General features: G+C 36.3%; 1 protein-coding gene across 1 annotated transcript in view; it reads right to left on the bottom strand.

The window, feature by feature from the left end:
• PKHD1L1 (PKHD1 like 1) overlaps positions 1-22,816 on the bottom strand; it is a 67,186-nt gene extending 44,370 nt beyond the window's left edge. Inside the window, exons 1-22 of the mRNA XM_053466545.1 lie at positions 22,744-22,816; positions 22,020-22,100; positions 18,827-18,971; positions 18,073-18,184; positions 13,688-13,745; positions 11,381-11,474; positions 10,519-10,572; positions 9,679-9,752; positions 9,551-9,593; positions 8,614-8,684; positions 7,868-7,978; positions 7,199-7,288; positions 6,550-6,812; positions 5,773-5,864; positions 4,130-4,289; positions 3,828-3,957; positions 3,143-3,286; positions 2,569-2,726; positions 2,351-2,464; positions 1,487-1,645; positions 558-679; positions 71-225 (exon numbers count right to left, since the gene is read on the bottom strand). Of these exons, the coding sequence (XP_053322520.1) occupies positions 71-225; positions 558-679; positions 1,487-1,645; positions 2,351-2,464; positions 2,569-2,726; positions 3,143-3,286; positions 3,828-3,957; positions 4,130-4,289; positions 5,773-5,864; positions 6,550-6,812; positions 7,199-7,288; positions 7,868-7,978; positions 8,614-8,684; positions 9,551-9,593; positions 9,679-9,752; positions 10,519-10,572; positions 11,381-11,474; positions 13,688-13,745; positions 18,073-18,184; positions 18,827-18,971; positions 22,020-22,100; positions 22,744-22,792 (2,479 nt within the window). The 5' untranslated portion in view covers positions 22,793-22,816. The remainder of the gene's footprint in view (positions 1-70; positions 226-557; positions 680-1,486; positions 1,646-2,350; positions 2,465-2,568; positions 2,727-3,142; positions 3,287-3,827; positions 3,958-4,129; positions 4,290-5,772; positions 5,865-6,549; positions 6,813-7,198; positions 7,289-7,867; positions 7,979-8,613; positions 8,685-9,550; positions 9,594-9,678; positions 9,753-10,518; positions 10,573-11,380; positions 11,475-13,687; positions 13,746-18,072; positions 18,185-18,826; positions 18,972-22,019; positions 22,101-22,743) is intronic.
• Positions 22,817-25,642: the final 2,826 nt, after the last annotated feature.

Here is a 25,642-nt window from a genome sequence, read left to right as displayed (position 1 = left end):
CCCTTTTGTTTCAAGAGATTACAAGCAGACACTAATATTCAAGTTACAAATGAAAAAAAAAACCCTTTACCATTTAGATTATTAGTTGTTTCAATCTGTCCAATGTACAGGTCATCAATGTATAAGTTTTGCGAGGGCTGTAAACTAATCCAATTAACAAGAAAGTTTTTGCCTGAGTATTTCGATCTTATAAGACTCAGCATGTCTATACAGGTGTATGTCCAACTGCAAAAAAGAAAATACAATTCTAGTTGAATTTATGGACTGCGTGATATTTAAACATACACAGGTTTTATTTTCACTGATCACTTGAAAACAATATTATAAAATAATTCTAAAATATTTAAACAGAAGAGTGCATTGTGTATAATCCAAATAACAGATGTGTAAAGCATTGTAACGTGATGGCTGATTCACTGCCGGTATAGGCAGTATATTGGCAATATTGGTGGTATATTGACCTTCAGATGTAGAGTATATGATGAAAGATGCAGAGACATTGGTCTATAAATCCAAAATTAACGGAAAACACTAAAATTCATAGAAACAGTCCTTACCTCTCTTCCTGAGCAAAGTTATAACCGAACTGGCCGCTCACTGTGCTGGTACCAGTGGAGTCTTCATATTGAAAATTGATACCGATGAAGTTTGACAAGTATCCTTTATATGCAAAACACAGCTGCAAACAGAATATATCAAATGTCATTAGCTGTTCTACATGTGTTTAAGTAGAGAAGACGATTTCATGTCAAATAGGAAGGATATCATGTAGATTGCGTTGTGTATGAAATGGAAAAGAATACTACGGAGAATGATGTTTCAAACTTGGCTGCTGTGTTTTATTTCTAAGAAGCGTTTCAGCGTAAAAGTTTTACTTTAAGCCGCACAAAGGGTTATTTACAGTAAAGATGTGGACATTGCTACCCGCAGAGGCCGTGCTATCAAGTTCATTAGCTGCCCTTAGATATGGGTTGGATATTTTTTCTAGCCAATAAAAATATACCAGGATATAATTGATATAATTGTTTATAAGGACATGATAAATTATAACTTGTTGATCCAGAAATTGCAATTCAGAGCCAAGAAGTAATTTCTTCCCTTTTTGGAGGCACAATTTGAAATCACTGCACTGTACTGCCCGGGTTGCCTTCTTCTGGATCAGCTGCAAGGTTGAACTTGATGGACATGTGTGGTTTTTCCACCTAAATTACTACGTTACCCAAGTAAATGTTTTGATCACATCCCCTCCCTCTCTATGCATGTCAGCATCTTTTAGTCTTTTTTTTCATATGTTTTTTCAAGCAAACCATATTTCTGTGTCCCTCATATCTATAGTATCTATATCCTCCTGGAGATGAAGTCATCAGAAAGGTACACGTAGAACAGCCCATTCAATTTCTATTGCATGGTATGAGCTGGTCAGTATGTCAAAGGCAGGTAAAACAAGGAAATAGGATGCCTCAATTAACTCAATCAGTTAACATACCTTGCTGTGTATAGTCAGTGAAATAGAACCATAGGACTCTTGAGATGTGGTCGGAGGTTTAAGATCTGCAAAATGAAACAACATTTCTGGATTCTTTAAAGAATAACGCCCACAGAAGGCTTCTGTATCAGATGTCAAAATTCCACGGGAATGATCCACCTGTGGGCAGAAGCAGAAGACACTGTTACTAGCAAACAGGTATCTAGGAACTCGATAGATTATCATTTGTTAAAGGGAGCTATACAGCATATATGTACATAATTAACCTCAGGAACAAAAAACTATTCGTTTATCATGTTCCTTTATTTTAAAAGTAAGCATTTACTAAACCAAATATTCAAATGGTTTACATTCTTATCCTTATGCTTCTTCTATGATAGATAGATAGATAGATAGATAGATAGATAGATAGATAGATAGATAGACAGACAGACTCAAGGCCGTCACATCCAGGAGACCCTTCTGTGACATCCAAGCTAGGGCTAGCCAGATCATGGTCTCTTCACTTACCCAATGTCGATCTCCTGCACGGTCACGACAGTTCGGGAGCAGACCAGGAGACACCCCTGTGATGTGCACTAGGGGGCGATGCAGGCTTAGCACCATAGTTTAAATGTTCTAGGTTGCAGCATACAGATACCCTAATGTGGTCCTTTGGTTTGTCGTTGGGGGTTTGGCGTTCCGAACTCTTGTATTTGACTCTTGGCCCATTTTGATTTCTCTCTGCCTAGCATTTTTTGCATCCTGCTAACCTTCTCCGTGTTCCGTACCTGGCTTCCTGACTACTTGCTCCGTGTACCGAACCAGCATTGTCTGACTACCTGTCCTGTAATTTCCACTCAATTTGTTTGTTGGTATACGCACCGGTGTGAAATCTGTTTCATAATTCCTGAAGAATTTGACTGCAGTTCCTTCTGTTCGATTATTAATTGCGTCAGGACACTGAGAGCTAACCAAATCCAATATTGCCTCTTGAACCTGGGATTAGAAATGGAACATTAATAGAAACTACAAGCAGTACCTGATACTTTTAGTTTCTGCCACAATCCCGTTCAATAAAATTGTAAGTTTGCACTACAAACCTCCCCAGAGGATGCATTTAGAGGCAAAGGCTTGGAGTAAATGCCATCCCACACTAAGGTAAATGAATTCATGTCTGGTGTCCCCGGAGTAGTCTCTACAATATCCACTGTCATGTTGCTTCCTTCAAGGATTTCAAATGAAAGAAGCTTGAAATCCCCTACAGAAAAAACAATGAAACATGAGAAACAATGTAATAAAGTATAAATTTGTCAAACTCTACATTTTTTTTTTTAATTTGCTATTACTTTTGAGTTGAATTTCAACTTAATATATACATCTTGCAACTCAAAATCCAATGACAATTTCTATGCATTCAATATTATCAATATTGTCAATATCAATACACAACAATGAAAAATCCAAAAAATATGATTTTTTTGTAAATATTACACTTTGAAAAATACACGATTCAAGTAAAAATAATCCGAAAACTTTATTAGAATCCCAATTTGTTTTTGTTTTTTTCCAATAGCTTTTAAGTCTTGAATGTAAAGCACAATTATATTCTGCAGCACTGTACAGCGGAGCTTACAATCTAGAAGCCGTTAGGGTATATTATGGCCACACACACACCTCTTTGTGAATTGAACGTCACACGATAGACATTGCTTTGACCAGCCGTTTCCATTGTTACTTGGACGCTGTCAGGTTTAAGAGACCACAGACTATTCAAAGCAGACTGAACTTCACTAGCGGTGGCATCAGCGGACAAATAATCTACGGAGAGCAAGAAAAATGAATGAATATACATGCGCAATGAGAGCTTCAAGCCTGTATAGTTAAAAGAACTTTACGTCAATAGATGACGTCACTCATGTACCCCTTTATGGCGGTGTTGAACCTGAAAATAACTTGTCTTAAAATATTCCATAAAATTTTGTAATAATGTAATTGGTAAGTGTCCTACTGTTTTTTCATATTATACTAAAAAGGGATATGTTACAAAAAATGTTTTTTTTTGTTTAAAACGTGCAAAAAAAAAATTTTGGAAAAAAAAATCCAAAAAAAAAAAAAAAAAATGTGTTATGGATAAAGCCTATGTTTTTCCATATCAGTGATGGTATAATAAGGCTTGCTTTTCTCGCCTTGGAATTAATGTTGGAAGAGTTGACTCTCGTTAAACAATATTAAATTATTAAATTTATCTTACAGAATGCGTGTGATATCCTGATTTACAGTCATTCAGCTCTGTGACAAGGACGTCTATTTGTTGAACAAATCGTGAAAGAACTGACATCATATTTGTAAAACACCTCACCTGTCGCCTCGCTGTCATAGATTAATTTGAAGTTTAGGGCTGAACAAGCCAATTCGCAGTACTTTGTAACTCTGATTGTTTGCACTTCCCCTACAGATGTTGACTTGTTCCAGTTTTGTAAAGTAATAATCTGAAAAAATAATTTACTATAAATAACAATAATAGTACAGTAACAAGAGAATAACTCCAGGAATTTTTTTAACAACTAAATACCATCATTTTGTTCTTTAAACGCATAAAATATGTAGAAATAGAAGTTAATTGAGAAAAAAATCAAATGCCGTAGTTCATGATGTACATACTTGCTTTTCCTGTAATTGAGTTGTTTGTGATTGTATATTCTGTATTTCATTAACCGCATCTCTTGTCTGTTGTTCGATATAGGAGCTGCCTTTTTTGTACAGGCCGACATCTACTGTTGCCACTGAATTCATTTTCAGGATGTAAAACTCAATATAATAGCTATAAAAACAAAAATACAAGGTGATAAATATTCAAGGTAATAATATATATATATATATATATATATATATATATATATATATATATATATATATTATATTTGTTAAAAACCTGATTTACATTATAATTACCGTTAACAAATATAAATTCCAAACAAATGTTAAAATGTGATTATTGCATGTAAACACAATATATATATATATATATATATATATATATATATATATATATATACACACACTAAGGTACTGTATTACTCTGCTAACTAAAGGTTCCACTAGAAACATGGGTTGTGATCATGGTGGTAAAAAATGTGTGCGATTCAACATAGTTTTAAAACTGTTTTGTGTCCGCTTAAAAGGCTACATGGAGATTTTTTTAGCCAAGCAGTGCAACGGGGCGCACCAAATGTTACAACATCTTAAATGTATATTAGCTAGAATGACTGATTTACATTAGAACGGTAAAAGTGACACCCGGCACATGCACAGAGCAGACAATTTTACCCTTTACTTAAATAGGTGATTAAATATGCACGGGTATTGGAAGGGTCAGATTTGAAACTCTTTTGTACTGTATGTGAATCATTCGTCTATCAAAGTCTTTCTTCTGGGATTTAGGACAGTAAACATCACTACTGAATTAAACCTGCCCCATGGAAGTATTTTAATGGAACCTGGTCCATGGTACATTTTCTTTTAAAGCAGTTTTTCATCTAATTTGAAAATAATGTTATATATATATATATATATATATATATATATAGATAGATATATATAGATAGATATATATCTATCTATATATAGATATATATATATATATATATATAATTTTTTTTTTTTTACATTTGTAGCAGGTAGTTCAATGTGGCACCTGTAATGAGCAGGGATTACTTCATTTGCATAAATGGCAGAAATAAAGTAAAGCTCCATTCATTTACCATATAAAGGAGAAATGTATTACTGATTCAGACACAATAAAATGTTTTTTTTACAATTTAACCATTTCAAAACCGGTGAATATTTAGTAACCAAGATAAATTGCATCCAGTCTACTCTTGCACTACATAAATCTCGCTTGTTTTCAAATGAAATCTGCTTCCACGGATCTGTGATTCTCAGTTAAACATGTTAAATGTGTAAGTGGCTCAGTTATTTCTTGTTATTCTGATTTCTGCCCAGGGGGGCTACATAAAGTAACATGCATGAATGTAATCTGCACATTCATTAATATTATTTTCTTTACACTAATATTTTCTTTAACGTTTTGCTTTGAATGAGGAGCATGTGTTTGTGGTTAAGATTTGGCGTACCGTTATACAGTACATGTCCTCTCGATACCCTAATACTTGCCAGTAAGGAATAAAATATTTGCAGGGGAGTACATTTCTCCCTGACCTCTGCGTTCCATTACTGGTGATAACGCTGTATGGGAATACACCAATAAACTATATCCATATTATAGCCAAAAGACACAAACTTACGGCTTTCCTTCTTGAAGCTGGAACTGTTCTGACTTTTGACTTCCATAGTTATAATAAGAAGGAGATGAGTATTGGCCATATGCAACTTTTACCTGTAACAAAAACATGCAATAGCATTCCTCTACAGCTTCATATATACAGGTAAATACGTAATACAGATAATTCAACGAGTAGATACCATTAAAAAGGTTAGCGCAACGCATATTACAGTAAACAATTTTATACAGGGGATGTCTGTGGCTAACAGGAGGGCAAATGCCTAAACTGCTAATAATCTGGAACCACTAGAGTAAGATACAGCCATAATTCCTTCATGACCTGGCCCTTCTTATGTTCCATCTATTCAGTCTTTCTGGCTAGTGTCTGATAGACAGGAATGGGCAATGAGCATTGACAGAGTCAGGATGGCAGAGCCAGCCCTCCTGTATAGGTAATAGAAGTGGCTGCCCATGGGCATTGAGGTCTAGGTTCTTCCCTGTACTATAGAGTAAGATCATGCAGAAGGTGGTGCAAAAGACTTACTGGCTTATGGCCGAATGAGTGAATAGCCTAGGTGCCAAATACATTTGGGCCATTCCTCTGTGTCTAAGTTCCCAACCATCCTCTTATATTATCCATAGGGCTGGCTGATGCAGCCAACACTATAGTGAGTTGCTAGAGGATCTTTGTACTCTTGTCCAAGGGTGTTACTGCCATATGGAAGACTATGAAACGCACATGTGGTTCTTGCAGATTTTGAGTGCACAAATAAATATTAACTTATTTATTGACTTGTACCTTATCTGCGGGGTTTCCAGATTCACTAAAATACAGAGCGTAGCTATCATATCCCTTGATGTAGAAATTGTAGTAGTCTGTCTCTGGTGCCACCAAGAAGCCGCTGAATCGAGCAATAAATCTGGAGTTCTCATCTGGCCATGTTTTTGAGGCGCTGTCCACCCAGCTCGCTCCCACATACCCAGTAGTGCTTTCGTTAAATGTTATGGCCAAGTCCAAAGATTGTGAGTTGATCCATCTTTCTAACTTCAGCCCCCTGCCACCTTTTTATGTTAAAAAGAAAACAAATCTGATTTAAAAAAACACAGATTCAAACAGTGTTAAAAAAAAAACCCCAAAAAAACAAACTTTATGATCTTGTAGACTACCTATTGCACTAGATGTCCCATGAATTTTGGCCAGTCTATGGGACATCAACTACTACACTAATTGTTGACCCCCAAACGCCAGCCGCTACCCCCCCCCAGGGTAGCTCTGTGCTATAAGTCGCTAGAATTTATCATTATATGAAATGCAATCATTTTTTTTTTAACACACATTAAACATAGGAGCCCCAAAATTGAAAATGTTAAAGATACTAAATACCAAATAGAAACAACATAACAGTCGCCCGAGTATATGTCACTGAATGCTTGTTCACATCACGCACCAGGGTACAGAGCAGGGAGAATGAGGGGCTTTCTCGGAGCTCTGCATGTTATTCTTGTATCCGTTAGTTCAATAATAACGCAGTCCTGACCTGCAGAAATCATAAAGAAAAACAAGAAAAACTAAGAAACCTCGCAATGATCTGAGAAAGTAAAAAGATACCTGGGCAACATGTGCCAGCTTTTTTATTTTTATATAGCATGTTAACTCCCCCAATAATGCATTAAATATACATGATGGTTCTTGAAATACAACATTGACGCTTTGTACTTATCGTAGTAGTTGGAAGTTTAGATTTAGTTATAATTACACTATTGACAGATATGATAAAATAGGCATTTGGTAGATACCTAGATCAAAAAAAACAACCATTGTATTCTTAGATTTCAGGCTGATGTTAATTATTGCACAATATTAGAGATGGGCCAGCCAGCCATATTGCGGTGCAAGGTGAGCTGGGTTTGAGCCATACCTGTCCCAGGTTGCTGAAATTATACACCAGCCAAGCTGGCTCATCCCCCTGGGACAGGTACTTTTGCTTGACCAGGGGACTTAATAATGGAACGAGATGAAGAGCTTTTGCCACTTCCAGCTTGGATCTTGGTCTAGCACCCATGCAGACTAGGCCAAATCAGGCCTATTTATTCCTTTCACACAGGGTTAGACATACCTCCTACAAGGACCTTGGCTGGAGAATCTGTCTGATCAAAGAAGCGTCCATCGATTGTAATAAGCGTGCCCCCTTCTACGCTTCCACTGGACGGAAATATGCCAGTAATCTCTGGAACAAAAACACGTGATAGGTTGTACAGAAGTACAAGAATGCCATTTTATGTAGAATATTTTAAGCTGATTAAACAAAGTAGCAATCAAGCTTTATTTCGCCAACACTTCTGTAGCTATTTTTTTCCAATCTGTAAATCAGTTCTTTGACCAAGTTTAAAAAATTTAAATATAATATTTAATATATTATAAAACAGTTGCTGTTGATCAAGATTTGTCAAATAATAATATATAAATGTACTAATATTATTATAAGGCACATAACAGTAATGACATGTATCTTAGCATGATTTTATTAATAATTTCACATTACATATCACATTTTAGTGCACCTTATATCTGTGTTACCCTCTACATGGCATGTGCACTTATATGTTGGCGAGTTTTAGTTTTTCAGGTTAGGAAAGGAATTACCTATTATTTTATGGTGTGTGTACAATCTCTTACATATTAAAACATCTCCTGTTACTAAAACATGCGGTTGGAAAAATATCTCCCACTGAATGAAAAGGTTTGAGGTTTCACTCAAGTTACTTGGCCAACTCCATGTGTGCATGTTTCTGAGCTGGTCAATACATTAATCACTCAATATTTTGATTTCTGACATTCTAAATTCTTAAGTTGCAAACATACCTGCATAGGTTTGGAACATAGAAATCTTATTGACAGAAGACACAAAATAATTGGATATTGTTGGAAAACTCCTGTAAAGTAAAATGAACTATTAATGTCATTTAAAAATAGTATTTGTTAGTACATTATTTATAGCGTGTTCTTGCAAGCCTGAGATCCTACGGGAACTTAATAAAAGGCAGTGACAACTCCAGGACCAAGGACAGCAGATTTAGAGGCCGTATGATCCACGCATTTCATTCATGCTCTATTTTTTTTCTTGATCCCACCTATAAAAAACTTTTTTCCTTAACCCCTAAAAGCTGGACCTGGAAGGTAAATCCAGCCCTGATCGTGTTACAGTATTTTGAAAATCTCACTTATCACGTAAAAGTTACCTTTAGGCAATTTTTGGTCCAGGAGGAAACTCAGACAAGTGGGCCAGTAACAAAGTAGATCAGGACATTTTTGGGATACAACATGCTCCGTGTCCAATCATATCCAACATAAATTCACCAGAAGGGTGTTTCATGGAATAGGGGTTCCATAGTAAGATCCACAGTAGGATCACAGAAAGGATCCAAATATTGTGTATTTGCTGCCGAAATATCGGTTTTCCTTGCCAGCCTCCCCCTGTCCAGTAGGCATTTGCCTACACGACCATTTTTATCGAAACAATGATGGGGCTAAGCGGTAGCATCTAATCCATTTGCTTACTTTGACTTAAGATGTTTTAACATTCAGTTATGTATAAAGAGCCACTATGATGAAAAGTTTTCAAGGAGGTCTTATAGAAGGTGAGGAGAAGCTGCACCTACGTCACATGCCTACTTTGGTTTGACCATCATTCAAGTAGGATCCTTCTTTAAAGTAATCCAGTAAATGCACGTTAAGAAGGTATGTGTTAAGTAAATAGAATTCTATTATGTTTATATACGTTATCTTCAGTGCAACTTACCTTCCATAGTTGCTGTCCAGAATAAAGCTGACATTGTGTTGCCCTGCAAAAGAATACGTAAAATGTAATCTTAAACCCTTTGACTATTGCGTTTTAAGACAAATGAAAGAAAACTATGGATATCTTACCAACATATGTTCCCGTAAGCTTGCAAATCATTGACCCATAATCACTACCAATTCCATCAAGCTGCAGTCCATATCTAGAAAAGTACGTAAATGAATTATGCAACCATATTTCCGGATAAATTACAACTGAGTCATAAAAAAGTACGTCTGTAAATCTCATGCCATCCCATTAGACTGTATACCTAAAAAATTGTTTAGTTTAAATCTACCCATCTTATTGATTACTCTAAGCGCCAATATAAAAACATGACAATTAAATTATTTTAAAAACCCAGAATTTTAAAGTCTAAAACTTATTGACTGAAAATCATCTTCAGATTTTCTAAAGCTAAATGCAGCCTTACGAACATTATTCATGCTACTCCTGAATTCCGAAACCGCCCCAGATATAATCCTTTCCACATACAAAAATTTGCCTAATTGCTAATTTTAAAGAGAAAGCTTAATACGAATATGCCAAAAAAGCGGCCTTCGCAAAAGTTTTCGTGTTGTTTTTATATGATTACACCATTAGAACTGAATAAAATTAAAGATCTGCCATTGTTTACTTACCTACCGTTCTAAAGAGAATGTCAAAACAAAATTAAATACTCCATTTTTAAATACAAAAACCCGTTTTATTCGCTTACACATTATAAACATAGGAAGTGTAGACATTTTGTTTTGCTATAAAGTTCCATTTATTATATTTACTAAACGTAGTCTGTGTGAAGATTTTACTATTATATATATATATATATATTATTGTGCCAAATATTTTAATATAAAAAGACAAAATATTTATAAGTCTACTTGTTACAGATATATATATATATATATATATATATATACACTACTTACAACGTGTCTGAATTAGGCATGAGTAGTTCACAAGGCATTCCACCAGCGTAAACTCTGAAACAAAAATAGAACTTAATCAGGAAAAACGTAGTGCTAAATAAATAAGTATAACTTTCACTTTTAGTGAATACACTAACAGAAAACATGTATACAGGATCTAAGATGCTGCTAGACTGACAACTGTCAAATAGACCAAAAATGATTCAGACAAATTTCTTGTTTCGTTTTTGCCCGATTCATTTTCAGACAACGAATTTCGTATCCTGCTCTTTGGTTCGGACGAAATTCAGAGACCCTTTTCCATTCAGAAAATAAACTCATTGTCGTTCACCTCAGTTACACTTTCTAAGACTTGCTTATGCTCTTTCACTCTATGTCCTACTCTTTCACACAATCTCTCACATTATTCCTGCGCTTCTCTTCTCTGTGAATCTGTATGCATTATTCTGGGTTGTGCCAGAGGCGATGCCATTTTGTGGAAGTGCCTGGAGAGGCCAGGTTAACTGAGCGGAAAGAGGGAAGAAGCAGACAAAGAAGACAGATGAGAGAGAAGAAACTGAGCTGTGGGAAAGGAGACAGGGACACAGAAGTGGTTGGAGGAGAATGTAGGGAGACATTAAGAGAGAGCATGAGAGGGTGTGAATGAGAGTGTGAAACATTGAGAGAGAATGAGTGTGTAAGAAAGCATGAATACGAGTGAATAAGAGAGGGGTCTCTGCATCGTTTTCCTTTTTTTTCACTGGGGATCCTGCTCGTTTGCAGAAATTGCTAAATTTCATTAAAATTTTAATTTGTATTAATATTAATGCACAAGTCTAAAATTCACCATTACTATTGTACATAAAAATACTTTGCTTCTTGCCTTAATATGCGAACATCCCTGCCGTTGCTACTCAGGGCCGTGTTACTCCCGTACACATCAGTGAAGATTCTGCCTCTGATTGTTACCATGGAGCCTGTAACAAAACGGAATGGTTTTTGGCCTTAGAAAGATTCATTCGAATACAGTCATCAAACAAGACTCATATTAACTTCCCTTCTTGATTCTGTTCTTTCCTTCATATGTTCGTTGAAAAAAAAAAGTGATAACCTAAAAAAGGATTTAATCCCTGAACCTATAGGCGGGAGTATTTAATAATCCATTCTAATTGCTCCTGGGATCAAATAAAGGAACGCCGGCACTCCATGAAAATAGAAGTATAAAAAAGTATTTTATTCGGATTCTTTTGCAACATTTGTTGCTTTTCAAATGTTACATTAAAATTACTTTTTTGAAATAACTTCAAAAAGATCTACAGTGTGATTATTGTCATTTTACTTCATACGCCATCCAGTTACAGTTATCGCCTTCCTACCAGGAATTTACGTATTTATTGCTTATGTTTTGTCTCTGCTAGCACTCATGCGTACCTGTACCTGACCTTTAAATCCAGCCCTGCTTACCACAGTATTTGGTTTTGAAAAGAAAACATGTCAGCTCCCCATTCTGGACAAAATGACACAACATTGAGGCTTGTGTATAAATAGCCATATTGTTCCAAAGTTTGAGATGAGGTCTTATAAGCCTGGCGACTAATAGGATGGTCCGATCCACAAGAAATTTACATTAGTTTATTTTACAAATTATTGAACAAACCACCCCCCCAATGTTAAAGGGACACCCCAGTCCATCATGTTCACTTTATGCATATAATAGCTGCGTGGTCCCTTTAAATTTTGATGTTGTCCCATTTGCCCCTTCCCCCAGGTATTTGGAGTGCAGAGGCTGTTGTATGCGCGCGAATGTGTAGAAAGTGTTTAAGGATTTCATAGGGTCCGTTTTTGTTTTCAGAATGTCCATTTTGAGGCAACCCTTTTAAAAAGAATGATGGTGCTTCCACTATACTAATATAACAAGGAAATAATGCAATACCAATAGTATTAAAATAAAAATACAACCGGATTTGTATGTATAGGGGCAAATACTCCAACCTGTGCCCACCAGGTATATATATATATATAATAAAGACAAATAATTGAATGAAGCTGCATATAAAAAAAAGAAGAAAAAGCCAGAAGTACATGCAAAATGTATCTCATGTTTAATTCCACAATAATACAGAAAATATCAAATAGAAAAAATGACCCAAAAGGACTTACATACTTAATACAAGCATATGTGGCAGAGGAGTGGAAAATGTGAAACGCAAGATCCCCAACGCTTTGGCATAAAGTCGAGATCCCCATTGAGGAAGACTTTATGTTGAAACGTTGTATTGAGTACCAAATGTAAATCCTTTTGGGTCATTTTTTTCTATTTGAGATTTTCTGTATTATTGTGTGTAACGCCATTCAGTTATTGGCTTCCGCCATACTAAACCTTTTTATTAAAATACATTTTGTTGATGAGAGAAAACACACAATGGTGTTGTGTTGATATGGTGTTACTTTAAATAGCTTGTCTAAACATTTGTTTTTTTCTGAAGGCTTTGTATATCCCATAAAAAACACCCTTCTTGTTTATGTGACACATTGGCGTCCTTTATACAAATGAAGTGTCTGTCTCTTGTCTGTCTCTGAAGAAATGCTACAGTCTGTGACAGAACATGGAATAACTATGTTAATATCTGTATTTAAAAGCTTTGGGTTTGTTTGCATAAGAGAATCTAGTTTGACCTTTTTTTCAAGTAACACCTTTTAACGTAGCCACAGGTTGAAAAAGAAGATTGACTGTTTGAAAGCCTGTTTGCTTTACTGAATAGTCAACATTGTCGGTGACGACTGGGGATTGCCCGGCACTTTAAGGGCAACTGCTGCTAAATGACATAACCCAAGGCTGAAGCACCCGGTGGCAGATCGGGTGAACATGGAATACTGTTAACAGTCCAAGCCTGAGCATTCTAACCATCACTGGATATTAAACAATGTTCCTATTACCCCTTATTGTAGTCACATATATCATTGTTGGTATATATTTGTTGTTTTTTTTGTTATACACGTATTAAACTGTAGTCACGCAACACTCAATGCAAGAAAAATCCATTATATAAGACATCTAATGCAGGGGATCTTGCATACTCCTAATGGAGCTGCTCACTGGACCAATGGGGTATTGAAGCTCAAAACTAACTAATATTACATATCGAAAACCCCAAAAACACAAGTTTTCTAAATGAGACATTGCATGTACCTGGTGTTCCGGTTAATGGCGATATACTAGATATTACTGGGGTAATGTAAAGGAATGCCTGCAAAAAAAGACAAAAATACAAATTATTGTGCTGTCTGGTTACAGAGAAATGTAGTCTTAGTTAAAGTGATGTCTTCACTAAAATAAAAGAGGGAACGTTTTGGGCCATTGAGTGGTGCATCAACATTTCAGAGTTGCTGGTGCCCAAACAGTGAATATTTCACCGGGCCATTTCAGTTTGCACAGGAAGATCTGGTTTTGCATTGCAGATGTTCTGGAAGTACAGGCTATTGGTATGCCACCAAACAACAAGACAATACTTCGAAATATAATAAAAAGGTTGTAGGTGGGATGTAAGTTGAAACTGGGTGGTGTGTCCAGGCCTACTCAAAGGATGAGGTGTGTGTGTTAAAAAACTGTGGGTTGTACAAAATGGCAGAGAATGGGGGAGTCTTGGGCTGAGATACTGAGATGTTTAGGGCCTAAGATGACATATCCTATTTGATAATTATTTGGTCCCACCTAGAACATTTTTGTAAATCCCATGTGAGTGCTGGCAAAAACTCCTAGAATTAAAACCAACATATTTTTTAGAGACCTCTTATACACCATATGACCAAAAGTATGTCGACAACTGACCATCACATCTGTATGAGTTTGTTGGCTATCCATGCATTTGTGGAGCTTGCTTTGTGCACAGTGGCACAGTAATGGAGAAAGAGCCTTCCCCAAACCAGTGCCGAAAAGTTGGAATTATACGGTTGTCTAAAATGTCTTTGTATCCTGCAGCATTAACATTACCCATCGCTAGAACCAAGGATCCTAGACCAAACCCTGAAAAAACAGCCCAAGACCCTTATCCCTGCTCCATCAAACTTTACAATGGGCAATGGGCATTCCGGTAGGTAGAGTTTTCCTTTCATCCTCCAACACAGGTTTCAGATAATGTGATTCATCACTCCAGATAACACGTTTCCACTGCTCCAGAGTCCAGTAGCGATGTGCTTCACGCCACTCCAGCCGATGCTTGCCATTGCATATAGTGATCTTTGGCTTGTGTGCAGCTGCTCAGCCAATTTGGAAACCCATTTCATGAATCTCCTGATGCTTACCGAGGCCATTTGAAACTCTGTAGTGAGCGATGCTACAGAGGGCAGACAATTTTTACACGCTTCCCATTTCAGCATTCGGCTCCCCCACTCTATAAGTGTATAAGTTCCAACTCTTCATGGCTGAGCTGTTGGCACTCCTAGGCACCTCCACACCACGATAATAGCCGACGTAAATCTTGCAGGGCAGATATTTTACGAGGTGGCTCTGCAGTATGACCCATTTTACAGCCAATGTTTGTCTATGGAGATGGCTGCCTATGTGCTTGATTTGTATACTCCTTTAAGCAATGAGTGTGACAGAAACACCCAAACTCAATAAATAGGAGGGTGTCCACACACTTTTGGCCATATAGTGTATATAAAATTATTTTTTCCAGCATGCCAATAAAAACTTTTAAAAAAAAATCATTGTGGAAAATAACTATTTCAAAGGGCATGAAATGACCCCTATCAATGGATATATCGAGTCAAACTTAACAATTTTCAAGTGTCATGTCTTGATAGACTGCATTCCTCTGCTGCGCTGTGGTATGTTTTTGTAGTTATTACCAAAATATAATTACCGTCTGAGGATTTAGGGTAAAATATGTCTAGAATGGGATCGCACAGCTCCCTTCTGCATCACCGCAGCTGTATGATGTGTGCAGTAGCAACAATGTTTAAGGACAAGAACCCATAATCAGGATACTAAGCCTAAAAGCAAAGTCCTATCCCCTAAAATTAAAGCCCAAAACCTTAAATACAGCACTATACAAATATATGATGAGAAAATATTTTGAAAGTGTCATGTCCATTTTAACCCCTTAAGGACCGGGCTCATTTTTCGTTTTCTACCCTGTGGGACCGAGGCTGTTTTGACACTATTGTGGTGCTTGTGTTCAGGTGTAATTTTCTCCTCACCCATTTAGTGTACCCACATAAGTTATATATTGTTTTTTTCAGGACAAGATGGGCTTTCTTCAGATACCATTATTTTGATCGTATCATCTTATTTACTATAAAAAAAATAAAAAAAACCTGGTGAAAAATTGAAAAAAAAGACATTTTATGACTTTTATTTGAAAAATCTTTTACTCACCTAAAAAAGCAAGTAAAAAAACTAGCTAAATAGATTCTACTACTTGTCCTGAGTTTAGAAATACCCAATGTTTTTATGTTTTTTTGCTGTTTTTTGTATGTTATAGGGCAATAAGTACAAGCAGCGTTTTATGATTTCCAAATCTTTTTTTAACAAATCTGGTCAGTCTGCCTCCATCTCCTCTTTGGAACATCTTTGAAGCCGGTTAACTCAATTTAACCCCCTCAAACCATATATTTTTGAAAACTAGACACCCCAGGGTATTCCAAATGCTGTTATTTTAACCCTTTCCATGCACCAATTATACAACTACACTTTGTCAAACTTTGTAATAGTAATTTTTTTTATTTTTTTTTCCACACAAATTGTACTTTAGTTATAGATATACAGGTTCTGGTATATGTCACTATCAAACAACACCCCAATATGTGTTCAGGAACATCTCCTGAGTACAGCGATACCCCACATGCATGGGTTTGTCAGATTGTTTGGCTGGTAAAAGGCTACTTTTGGGGCATGCGTAATCCAGGTGGTCATTTGGTCATTCTGCCTCCATCTCCTCTTTGGAATATCTTTGAAGCCGGTTAACTCAATTTAACCCATTCAAACCATATATTTTGGAAAACTAGACACCCCAGGGTATTCCGAATGCTGTTATTTTAACCCTTTCCATGCACCAATTATAGAACTACACTTTGTCAAACTTTGTAATAGTAATTTTTTTCACACAAATTGTACTTTAGTTATAGATATACAGGTTCTGGTATATGTCACTGTCAAACAACCCCCCAATATGTGTTCAGGAACATCTCCTGAGTGCAGTGATACCCGACATGCATGGGTTTGTCGGGTTGTTTCAGATTTAAAATGCCACATTTGGGAAGTGCGCTTTTTTTCTCCATTTTGGTCAGTCTGTACCTATGCCCTATCTGTGAGCTAGGCCACTCCAATTTACCCCATCAGCCATTTTTTTATATATTAGACACCCCTTGGGTATTTGAAGTGCTTTTATTTTAACTCTGAGATTTTTGAGAAATTTTAGCACTTGCTCAAAATAATAAACTTTATTTTTTTATTTTTTTATTTTTTTTAATACTTTTTTTATATTTTTTTTTTACACATTGTGCTGGTACTGGATGGTTCATCTAGTGACATCACTGCATAATTATTTTTAAATGTTAGCACATTTTTTTTTTTCCATTTTTTTATTTTTTATTTTTTTTTTTTGAATATTTTACTAATCACATAGTGATTAGAAAGCTGGGCTCCATTGACTTGCATGGTTGAATGCAGTACCTGTATTCAACCAGCAAGTGGAGCCAGTTCTCTAGAGGGTCTGGAGACCCTCTAGCGAACTTTTTCGTCTTTATTGTTGTAGTTCCCGGGCCGCCGCCATCTTACCTGATGGCGAAGATCACCGGCAGCTGCGGCTGTGACCGCTCTCCGGAGCGGTCACAGCCCACCTAAAGGTAAGTGTTTGGTGTCGCTGGATGCCTCCTGATCGAGGCATTCCAGCGACACCATTTAAGTTTAGGAGGCGATCGTTGATCGCCTCCTAAACGCTTTTAAAACGGGCGTCCGCCGCCATACAATGTATGGCGGCTGTTGACGCCCCGGGGAGGGGCCAGACATGGCCCCCGATGCCGATCTCGGCCTTGCTGAATGCCTCGACATCGAGGCATTGCAGCAAGGTCGTTTAAGCGAAGAAAGTGATCCTTGATCACTTTCTAAGCTTATTTAACTTTTTGACGGTTCAGGACCGTCAAAGGTCATTTAGTGACCTTCTTGTCATGACGGTCCTGAACCGGCAAAGGTCGCGAAGGGGTTAATACTATAATAATAATTTATTACAATACATTTTTTGACAGCACCTACCATATAACTGGTTGCGGATATTGTTAAAGCCTTCACCTTGTTTATAGCTATGGTACTGATGAAAACCAAAGAGTTTTCCATAGTGTAGGGAGATTTTAATTAAAAAGATAATATATTCGATGACAAGTAGGTGGAGAACAAGGACTTTAAAGATGCTTTTGATGCTATATGTCATAATATTTTAAAAAGTCTAACTAATTTCTGTAAATGGCTGTACAATACATTTCTTTGATGCATTACAGTCAATTATTCCAAATGTTTAACTTTTTTTCCAAGCAAAAGTAGTATAGAAAAAGTCATTTAACCTAAATTACCCATACCTGAAATACACAGTTGTTGTAGTCTTGCAACTTGCCCCCGCAGGTGTTAGTGTCTTCTACTGGATATCCATCCACACTCACCCTTACAACATAACTGCCTTCTGGCATTGGTCTGCAAAAGGCAATGATGTTATCAATGTCAGTGTTCTCTCATTGTGCAATTAACAGTAAAGTGCATCTTTCATAGTTTGCAATCTGTACATAACCAACCACCGCAAGGCCAACCACTGTAGCGAGAAGACAAACAAAACCTTACCATCAAGGAAAAACTAGAACTCTACAGTTTTGTCTGGAGTCTCCTCAATGACCAGGTGGAACTTAGTTCCAGCCTAAGTGACACAATCTCTGGGTGTTCCTCATTCAACACAAATGACTACAATGTTTCTTTCTAAAGCAAACTATTAAATGCAACATAAGTGACCGACCTAATATTTCTACTTAGGTCCCCTAAAAACCTAAAGCTACTCTTTAGGGGTGAATTGTGGTATTATGTACTCACTGTATGTCAAGTGGTTAAAGAAAAGAACCAGGTGGTTTGGGTAGAGCTATATAGGTTTGTCCTTAATCTTTCCAGGGGTGCATCAGTTTTATCACAACATTGGAAGAATAACTAACATGACAGGTTCCCAGAATGCTACATATTTATGCAATGCCTTTTATTTGACTTCACTACCAGCTTCACTCATAGGCATTGGTGGGATTGGAGTATAAATTGGAATATAAACCTATATTTCTCAGGTAAGAAAATGATTACCTGGTGTAGCAGGTGATCTGGGTCGCATGACTCGCGTCTTTCTCCACGTCACAGGGTATTGATGACACGGCTGATACCAGCAGGACGCTATTTCCTAAATTGTCACTTCCATCTCCATAATTAAACTGGTTTGCCTCGGCAAAGCCTACAGAAAAGAAAATATATGATCAATCTTAGCAGGTAGCCCTGAAACGTATTAAAATTGCAGCTAATGTCTGATTTTAGAAGTTGTAGAGATGGACAGTTCCACAACACCCATAGGTCATGCCAAAAAGTCTGGTGCCCATGGCTGACCTTTTCTCCATAGGGTTTATAGTTGGGCGCTTCTCTCCTCCTGGCCTGTTCTCTGTTCCCTCTCTCTTTTCCTCTGACCCCCCCTTTTTTCCCCTCCCCTCTTCTGGTCTTTTGTTGTCCAGAAACAACTTTCAACATGTTTCATAATCATTGGAGTTGATGGCAACCCTTCTAACGGCTTCTGGGTTTATCTTCTGTACTTACCACAAAAACAGAGCCTACCCCTATCTTTGTAATGCCCCTTATGTTAGCTCTGGGCTATTACTTTTTTTGTATCTATGATCTGTAATAATACTCATTCTCATTTCAAGGTATGCTCATGACCCTAAATACTTCATATGTCATATTCCATCACACACCTTTAGCATGCCACGAGAAGGACATGGTGGAGATGTGATTGAAGTATGTGCTAAAAAAGCTTAGGATGGTTAGAGGAGATCTTCTGCTCCTCCTTACCAGACTATGATTCCCACATTGAGGCAGCTCAGTGGTACCATGTCCAAAAATTGTCACTGCCCCACTTATATTAGGACGGGTGAAAGGTATGGGTGCTATATGCTCCAACATCATTCCTACCAAGATTTCAAATGTCCAAACACTAATGATACTTATCTGCTTTGGAATGTTATGTACGGTATTTATTTTTCTTGGGCATTTAGAACGATAATAATACATTTCATTGGGTTCCAGAAGAAGGACTGTGTCTGGAAAGGGGCATGTGAGGGGCATGCAGTGATCTGCTGGCGGCAACAGCAAAGGCAACTCATTCTTGCAAAAGTCATCATCATATTGTCATAGGTGGATTAATGCTCTTTGCGTTAAACTAAAAGCAGGCAAAATGTTTATGCAAAGCATGTGTTTTTCCATAGTGTCCTATTTATAGCATTACAGTCAAAAATGAAGCATCTTCTGTTTAAAGTGAGATTCCAAGGGGGTACAGCTCCCGCATCACAAGTAAGTCCTCAGTTTTCATGCACGGGAAGGAGTCAAACCTCCGTTTACGGCTAAAAGTAATTCTCCTTTAACAGTATTGTGCAATGTAGCATTCAAATGATGCTGGATTTCATGATTATATATTTTCAGAAAATTAAATAATGAATCGTAATTTAAGTAAAATATATCTTAGTATCTTAAGAAATTATCCAGAAGGGTGTAGAGGAAAAGGCTACGGTGCAAGCAGACCATGACATGACTATCTATCACTTCAAGCTTATCTCTAACATCCACATTGAGCCTGCATGGAACATTTCCAGGAGCTTCTTGAACATTTTTAATGTTTTTCTACTCTTATTTGAATAGAACTGAGTCATTTATTACCACTTGGTAACTATGGATCATTAAAACTGAGCCATAGCTGCCTGTGTAACATGTGCATACTCCTGCTATCAATAATATACGGTAAGCGCTTGGGCAGTCTATTTGATTAATAACATAGAATTTGACGGCAGATAAGGAGCACTCGGCCCATCTAGTCTGCCCATATTCCCTGCTGTAAAAACTTAAAGCGTGTTTTGTTCAGAATAGCCATATGACTATCCCATGGATGTTTGTATTTTCTCACTGTATTGACATCTACCATCTTGCTGGAATGTAGTTCCATTGATCTACCACTCTCTCAATGAAGGATCAATTCCATACATCCAAGCCCCTGAACCAATATAGCAGAAGGACAAGGCTTCAATTACAAAAAAAGATTGGTAATATAGACAATTAAGGGCTGCTCTACTTTGCCTTTTTAGTGCCATAAATAACTAGATTACAATTGTATGCCTAAAAAAAATGGCTTCCGAGAAGAATGTTTTTTCCCAAAGCCATTTTTTCCTAAATTTGGTGCAAAGCATGCAACCAATACAGACTATGGTTATGCATGATAGAAATGCAATTCTCATCCCTATAAAATGTTACATCAGGAAGAGGTTAACAGAGACACCTGGTCATCCTACTTTAATGACATAAATGGGGTATATTAAGTAAAAAAGGATTGTAAGATTCTAAGAGCGTGAGCAGATTCCTCTTTACCATGTGTAACAGTTCATCTGAGGTCCAACATGAAATAATAATAATGATAATAATAATATTATTATTATTATTATTTTTATTATTATTATTATTATTATTTGTAACTGTTCATCTTAGGTCCAATAATAATAATAATAATAATAATAATAATATTGTTATTGTTATTATTATTTTATTATATTATTATTATTATTTTTATTATTATTATTATTATTTGTAACTGTTCATCTTAGGTCCAATAATAATAATAATCATAATAATAATAATAATAATAATAATATTATTGTTATTGTTATTATTATTATTATTATTATTTTATTATATTATTATTATTATTTTAGGAATAAATGTTAACACATATTATAAGGGCCAAACCCCAGTGAGCATATCCTGCAAGAAGGGCCGAGCTCACCCTGCTTAATAATTAAAAACAAGACCCTGAACTGCAGATCAAGCATGATTGTGCCAAGTCAGAGGATAGACCAATTCAAATCCTGGTCACTAATCTGAACATATATGAGAAAATAGCTTGTGCTTTTTTTATTTTGGTGTTATTCTTCTGGAGATTTATAATTCAGAGGAACAAAGTGCTTTCTGAATCAATCAACAACAATTACCAGGGTAACAGCAGAGGAAATACCTTAACGAGGGGGGATATCATGTAGGAAGTGACTGCTCAGAGGGGAAACTCATGATATTTCCAACACCTTTACTAGAATTATTGTATAACCCAACTTTAAAGTGCAGGACTTGGGAAAGAGACATAGAAAAACGCAGTTAAACATTACTGAATCTTTACAATTGTACTTTGTGTGTAAAATTCGTATGGTCTGCAGGGTAAAAAGGTAGCATTTATGAGCAGTTTCGTTCCAGTACCCACCCTGTCCTTTAATTGTAATTCTGACCGCTCCGTTAACACTTCCATAGCTTGGAATGATCTGGGAAACTTTCACTTGTCCGTCTGCGATGAAATACAAAGGAAATGGGTTTCAGAGTGCGTAGAGCAGATAATCGGTGATTAAAGTCCGTTTTAAAAACATACAAATCTTCTTTGACATTTTTATAGACCTTTTAAAAGTGGTGAAAAAAAATGCTGCACATATAATGCTGTATGATATTCTATATTGTAATCTCTATCTCTTGCATGTATTTTATACACACACACATATATATATATATATATATATATATATATATATATATATATATATGTGTATCTGTGTTGGGTTCACCTACCTTACCCGTCTAGCAACCACCCAAGGTACTGAAGCAGAATGCCAGGAGATGACACCATATAGCCATACCTGGGGGTTCTTGCGGGATGAGGGTACGAGTTCCCACTGCATTATTATTAGACTTGTACATTCGTATTCGGGAGAACATGAAAAGCCTCAAGCGAGGCTCTCAAAAGCCCACCATTCCTGATTGGAACCTTGTGTAAAAGTACCATGAGGCTAGATGGCGAATCAGGCAGGGTTCTCAACCCCTGATGTATCTGTATGTGTTAAAGTCTATTTGTTATGTGTGTTAAGCTCCATTTAAATTGTACAGCCCTGCGTAATTTGTTGGCGCTTAATAAATAAAAGGTAATAATGAAAACTTACATGCGGCTTGAATGATGACAGCAAAGAGGTAAACTAGGAACCTATTCATGATCCAAGCACAGTTTGGCTACCACCAGCCAGTGGCTACAAAAAAAAAGTGACATAATATGCTGAATTGCAAAGAAAAAACATTCTAAAATTAAATACCTCAGAAAAACTAAAAAAACCTTGTAAATACTCATCGGTATAATCTGCACCTGCCATTAGTGTAGGTGAGTAGATGTCCATTAGTGTAGGTGAGTAGATGTTCATTAGTGTAGGTGAGTAGATGTTCATTAGTGTAGGTGAGTAGATGTTCATTAGTGTAGGTGAGTAGATGTTCATTAGTGTAGGTGAGTAGATGTTCATTAGTGTAGGTGAGTAGACGTTCATTAGTGTAGGTGAGTAGATGTTCATTAGTGTAGGTGAGTAGATGTTCATTAGTGTAGGTGAGTAGATGTTCATTAGTGTAGGTGAGTAAATGTTTTCTACCAGTGCATCCAAGAGTTACTGATAGGACCAGATTTACTAACGACAGAAGTGTCAGATCAGCTGATTTAGATTTCTTTGGGCATTAACTGTGACAATTTGCGAAACAATATGTTCTATGGACAGTAGCTAGTAACGATAGTTACATAGAACACCCACGATTTCGAAGAGAGTTAATATAATTATCTTAATAATAATGTTAGAATATGAGATTCTTAAATTCATTATGCATTTCTTAAGTAGTGGTAATTGTCTTTAATAAGCTATTGTACAGCTGTAGACAGACTTCTTATATTTCATCCACTAAACGCTACTTCCCTTGAGTGGATAGTTTATTACTATAATGGTTGGGGGTTCTACACAAGGCTGGATATGTCTTCAGGCAACTGCTGGCCTTAAAGTGCCGCCGACCACCAACATTTCATCACCAGTCTGGCCCTGATAACCCACATTGCATATGGTCTTTTATAATTTGTGGTGGATGGATGGATGGATACGTAGATACATACATAATATACTTTCCAGACAAATAGTCCCAATGTTTTTTTATGAGAACTTACCGTAACCTTTTAGATAAGTGACACCTGAGATGAGTACATCATTCAATCCTGTACCTGTAACGACATTTGGAATTAGGAGAGATGGAATATCTGCAGCCTTTTTGACTGATGTCTTTCCTTTATAACTTTACTTTTTGGTAAAGCGGTAATTTGCTTTTCTGTCAGATACTAGATAAATGAATATATCGATAAAGCTTATACACATCTATGGATTATAATTCATATAAAACCCGGAAAATATGTCATTCGGTGGTAAACTTTCACAATTTCTATATATTAGTGAAATAATTATTGTCCACTCACCTTTTCAAAATTATTGATACTGTTGAGTTAAACTGAAATATCCAGAAAGTTCACAAATGTTTTTCCTTGAATACCCATAAAAATAAAAGATGTCTTACTTCTTGCTAATAAATATTAGTTTAAGCAGTAGTCCTCCACAAAGTTTTTCGCTCTTCTAGAATATATGGCTGAAGCTCGGGAACGCAGTGCTGCTTACTATGTTGCCTTGGTGAAGCTTTCCCCTTTTTTGGCTTTCTGCTCCACCTCATTTTAGTTTAAGAGCTTTTTATGTGTGCTTTCATTTCTGTACTTCCCAAGACCTCCATCTAGTGGTATGAAACATGTCTTTACTCCCACAAGCTATACTATACCCCTCGTGTACTAGGTGTTTGGAATATAACATCAACAGTATCAATATCTATCTATCTATCTATCTATCTATCTATCTATCTATCTATCATCTATCTATCATCTATCTATCTATCTAATCATTCTAGGTGGTAACTTTTCAACTACCCTTACTCTTCAAAACTTAAGGTTTCGGTACATAGAGTTATCTTTAACTAAGTCACCAGCAGGACCAGAAAGCAAAGTGACAACCAGAAGGATCGAGTAATATTAGATCAATGCAGAATATGACCACCATCTCTAAAATGTGAAGGCCTGTTGATACACAAAATATTGCTTTCTAATAGACAGATGAAGATGAAATCATCCAGACGTACGCTCATCCAGGCATGAACCAGGCATGAAGAAAAACACAACTTTTGTATATTGTTTTTGTTGTCACACCATTGGCCCTAAGTCATGGTATGTACAAAAGTCACAAGTAGTAGGGGTGATGAGGGTCAAGACCATGCAAATAATGTCAGTCATCATGCGAATGAAATATTCTCACTGAGGTGTTCATTGCAGAGTTAGATGGTATATCAAAACATCTTCATGTACTATACATTACGCCCCACTCAGCTTCAGTATTTACATTAAATAATCACATTGTCAAGTTAAAAATGCATTTGAACTGAGAACTGGAAGTCTCACAAATGTTACAAAACGAGTGGGGTAACTTATCGTTCTCGGCCAGCCCTACTTTATACACAAACTACAGGGTTCTCAAATGATAGCAGTGAGTAGGGCAACAAAACCCTATATACAGAAAACCCTATATATATATATATATATATATATATATATATATAATTATATATATATATATATATATATAATTATATATATATATATATATATATATATATAATTATATATATATATATATATATATATATATATACAGAAATATTAGATTATTTTATTATGCTCATTTTAATCTGTAACACAATTACATTATTTATTTATTTATTTATTTACTGCACTAATTCTAAAATGCAGAATTTGAAAATGAAAAAGTGTCCCGCTTTAAGTTACACGAGAACATGATACTTTTAAAACAATCTTTTCTAAGTAGTTTCTAAGTTCTAATGGTATCTCGCTTTCTTTGCTGATTTACACCCATTTCCACATGGAACAGAAATGCAGAATGCAAGATTTTCCTATTCTCTCTTCCTGAATTGTTATCTTATTTTCTGTTA

This window comes from Spea bombifrons, chromosome 5 (assembly GCF_027358695.1).
Source record: "Spea bombifrons isolate aSpeBom1 chromosome 5, aSpeBom1.2.pri, whole genome shotgun sequence".
In the NCBI taxonomy this organism is placed as follows: Eukaryota; Metazoa; Chordata; class Amphibia; order Anura; family Pelobatidae; genus Spea; species Spea bombifrons.
The sequence above is the reverse complement of the archived record's forward strand: the minus strand, read 5'-3'. Positions and strand labels throughout refer to the sequence as shown.